This window comes from Habropoda laboriosa, unplaced genomic scaffold (genome assembly GCF_001263275.1).
Source record: "Habropoda laboriosa isolate 0110345459 unplaced genomic scaffold, ASM126327v1 scaffold84, whole genome shotgun sequence".
Classification (NCBI taxonomy): Eukaryota; Metazoa; Arthropoda; class Insecta; order Hymenoptera; family Apidae; genus Habropoda; species Habropoda laboriosa.
In genome coordinates, this window is record NW_017100202.1 from 996768 (window position 1) to 1001094 (window position 4327).

Below are 4327 nucleotides of genomic sequence, written 5' to 3' on the forward strand. Positions count from 1 at the left end.
GTCATTGGTATGTAAATTATTTTCAATATATTTCTAAAAAATATATGAAATTTTGTTTAATTAATAATTTAGGGAATTTAAAAAATTCGAAGATAGTATTTTGGAATTTTAGAAAATGTACAAATGAAAAATTAACGAAATGCAAAATTAAAGAAGTGGAAAATTATAATTTTGTGATCTTATCCTTAAATCACTTTCACACTCGAGTTTTATGTTCGAGTAAAAATGAATTTAGAAATTTTTTATCACAAATATCGTTAAACATTTGACGATCTCACATATCGATCCAATATTCTAACCTTTCGATCACTGTCCAAATTTATAAGTTTCTCAGTAATTGGTTAAAGATCCACGTTAAACGTCTCCGATGAAAAGGGTTAAACCTAGCAAATTTTCGTTTCTATCATACAGCGAAACAAGGTCTCTACTTGGACACACTAGACGCTCAGCGTTTGCAAAAGATTCGCGAGCTAGAGACCGTTGAAGTGAAACAAGAGGTTGAAAAGGAAATTATACACCAGAAGCCCGTCTTCCTCACGCCATTGAACAACCTGGATCTAAAAGAAGGCGAACACGCTCACTTAGAATGCCGCGTCGAACCAATCAACGATCCAAACTTGAAGATAGAATGGTACTTAATTGAAACGAACCAAATCTGGCTCTATTAGATAACTGTCAAATTCATATTTCAAATTTATATCGTATCATATTTAATCATTTTTAATATATTCAATAAATTTATGTTATATTGAAATTTAACATTAAACTAGGTTCGTAAATGGAGTCGCTGTAAAAACAGGACATCGCTTCCGCAAGACACACGATTTCGGTTACGTGGCTCTTGATATTCTCTACACTTATTCCGAGGACTCTGGCACCTACATGTGCAAAGCTACCAACTTGGCTGGCGAGGCTGTCAACACTTGCACCATCAAAGTTGGCTGTGAGTAATTTCAATTAAATTCCATCTAGAAAAATAAATAAAAATTCAGAAGATTCGGGTAGAAATAATTTTAATTAAAAGAAACTTGAAACACGATTTTTGAACAAAATTTAACTCGATTCTCAGCTAAATACCAACGTTACCTTCCTCCCCGTTTCCTACCCTTGAAACCTCCTGAAAGAACCGACAAAGGTGAATTTCATCAGGAAAGAAGAGTATCTCTCCCACCGTTAACTCTTCGAAGAGGACATTTGTCATACATGAAACCTAGATTCGGTTCGTTTTCGTTGACCACTTGTAAATGTAACAAAGAATTCGTGGATTCTCGTAAAATGAGCGAAAACTGTTCGTGCGAGAAGAATCGTTGCAAAAGTGCAAGTGATCGTTGTAAATTGTATCCTAAAGATGAAGTTTATCTTGGAACGAGAAGAAAATCCGAGTTGGATTTCAATGGTAATAATAGATATTACAAAGAGGAGCTTTGTAGTGCTTGTAAAAATTCGAAATTTCGTAACGTTGGTCGAAGAGTCACGTTTCGTGGATTAGAGGAAAGACCGTGTAGAATCGAACAGACGAGAAATGGTAGAAGTAATCGACATTCTTCGTATTCGCGGTAGAGAAGATGATGGATAAATTGAAATAGTAATTTGTTTTTCTATAATTGTGAATATTGTTAGGAAGAATGTTTGTGACGTGTTGTGTTTCCTTTTTATAGCTCGCCGTAGCATTTTGTTAGACACACAGCATCCCGATGGCCTCGAGAAGATCAGAGAACTCGAGGCTCAGGGTCGTCCAGCCCGATTGGAGGTTGAGGAACCTCCTGTGACGCCGCCGAGATTCGTCACTGAACTTAGGGTAAGACTTCTTGAGTATTTGTGGAAATTTTAATTTTTGAAATTATGTAGATCGCAGAATTGGTAATTCGGGATATTTTCCTTTATTTTAGAGTCGCTAATTCTCAATATTCTCTGTATTATAAATTTACAAATTTTTCATTTTGTTTAATATTATAATACAAAGTGGACAATTCTCAAAGATTTCTCTATAGTAAAGTCTTTAATTCTCAATATTCCTCTTATTGCAGAATCACAAATTTTCAATATTCTGTGTTACCAAATCTCAAATTTTCTAATCTCTTGAGTACAGAATTTTGAAGTCTGAAAATTTTCAATATTCTCTGAGTTAGCAAATCTGAAATTTTTTCCATCTCTGAAGTATAGAATTTTCAACACTCGGAATCTTTTATAAAATCACAAATTTTCAATATTCTCCGTGTTGCCAAATTTCAGTATCCTCCCGCGTATAATTCTCAATATTTTCACACTTTCTGAATCCGAAAATTTATGTTCAGGGTACCACCGAAGTGTACGAAGGACAAACAGCCCACTTCGAGTGCCAAGTTGAGCCTCTTCACGACGCCAACTTGAGGATCGAGTTCTATCACAATGGCAAGCCACTACCATCGGCTTCCAGGTTCCACGTGACATTTGATTTCGGATACGTGGCTTTGGACATCAGCCACGCTGTTCCTGAAGACGCAGGAGAATACTCTGTCCGAGCTATCAACGCTCTTGGACAATGCGTCTCGTCGATCGAGCTCAAAGTTATCCCAAGAGACAATATCATTCTGGAGTCTCAGCGTCCCGAAGGAATGGACAAAATCCGTGAATTGGAGGCTCAACAGCCTTGGAAGAGACCGGATGTACCGGAACCACAAACTAGACAAAGACCTGTCTTCACACAACCGCTGCAGAACATCGATGCAATTCCTGAGGGACACACAGCTCACTTTGAGTGCAGGTTGATTCCTGTGGGAGATCCTACCATGAAGGTTGAATGGTTCAGAAACGAAATCCCGCTTGAGACAAGTAAGTGTGAAGTTATGCGAATTTTTAATAGTTGGTGAGGGAATTTGAAGAATTTTTTAGTTTCTGAAAATTTTTAAACCTGCAAGTTTTAAAAATTCTAAAAATCTAAAAATTTGGAAACTAGAAAATTTGACAATTTAAAAATTCATGAATTCGAAGAATTGAAAGATTGAAAATTCGGAAATTTGATAATTTGAAACTTCCAGAGCTTGAAAATTCGAAAATTTGATAATTTGAAATTTCCAGAGTTTGAAAATTCGAAAATTTGATAATTAAAAGATTCGAAAATCTAAAACTTTGAAAATTCGGTGTTCTCAACGTTTAATTTATAAATCATTCACTGTGCTATTTAGGTTCACGAATCACCAAGGTCCACGATTTCGGATACGTGTCATTGGACATCAATCACGTCAGAGAAGAAGATGAAGGTGTCTACATGTGCCGAGCTACCAATGCACTCGGCGAAGCAGTTACCACTGCTTCCATGAAAATCAAGAGTGAGTACTCTGATTCCCCCTCAACATAATTTCTTCAAATTTAATCTCTCCACTAACTGTTCCCTACAATTTCTCACACTTAGGCAAAGCAAGCATCCAACTAGACACACAACATCCAGAAGCACAACGTAAAATCGCCCAACTTGAAGCTGACAAACCAAGTCGTCCAGAAGAACCGGAAAAAGTATTCGATAAACCCATCTTCACACAATTACTAACCGGTCCCACTGAACTTTGGGAGGGTCAAATGGCTAGATACGAATGCAGAGTCGTTCCTGTCGGTGATGCCAGTTTGAGATTCGAGTGGTACATAAATGGAGTCGAATTAAAAATGGGTAAGAATAGGAATAACTATTTCTTAAATAAAAAACAAAAAAATGAGACCAAAGAAGAAAATCTGTATCTACTAAAATATAAAAATCGATTTTTTTTATCTACAATAGGATCTCGGTTCCACGTGAACCACGACTTCGGCTACGTGACCCTGGACATCCTGAAAGTGATCACGGAAGATTCCGGTGTGTACACCTGCAAAGCGATCAACAAAGCCGGCGAAGCTGTTTCCTCGATTTCCCTGAAAGTGAAAGCGCGCTCAGCCATCGATGCCGAAAGTTTACAACCCGACGCGTGGCAGAAGATCCAATTGAAAGAAGCAGAGATGAACAAAGTTCCCGAAATGTTTGTCGACACAACGCCTCAACAGGCTCCAGTCTTCACCAAACATCTCGAAAGCTTCGACAAACTCGTGGAAGGTCAACACGTGTACCTGGAAGCTCAAGTAGAGCCAAGAGCAGACCCTAATCTCCGCGTTGAATGGTTCAAGAATGGAATATCTCTCCAAACTGGAACCAGACTTCGTAGTACCTTCGACTTCGGCCTCGTTACACTGTCCATCAACGGTCTAAGACCCGACGATTCCGCTATTTACACCTGCAAAGCTACCAATCTACACGGAGAAGCTGTATCAACCTGCAGCTTGAAGATCGTAGATCGTCATTGGTTACTCGGCGACACTCTTC

The 4327-nt window shown here is 38.1% G+C and overlaps 1 protein-coding gene across 1 annotated transcript in view; it reads left to right on the forward strand.

The window, feature by feature from the left end:
• LOC108570437 (titin) overlaps positions 1–4327 on the forward strand; it is a 108049-nt gene that overhangs the window by 26322 nt on the left and 77400 nt on the right. The window contains exons 23-29 of the mRNA XM_017932297.1: positions 412–631; positions 771–943; positions 1659–1798; positions 2295–2811; positions 3165–3308; positions 3392–3643; positions 3752–4325. Of these exons, the coding sequence (XP_017787786.1) occupies positions 412–631; positions 771–943; positions 1659–1798; positions 2295–2811; positions 3165–3308; positions 3392–3643; positions 3752–4325 (2020 nt within the window). The remainder of the gene's footprint in view (positions 1–411; positions 632–770; positions 944–1658; positions 1799–2294; positions 2812–3164; positions 3309–3391; positions 3644–3751; positions 4326–4327) is intronic.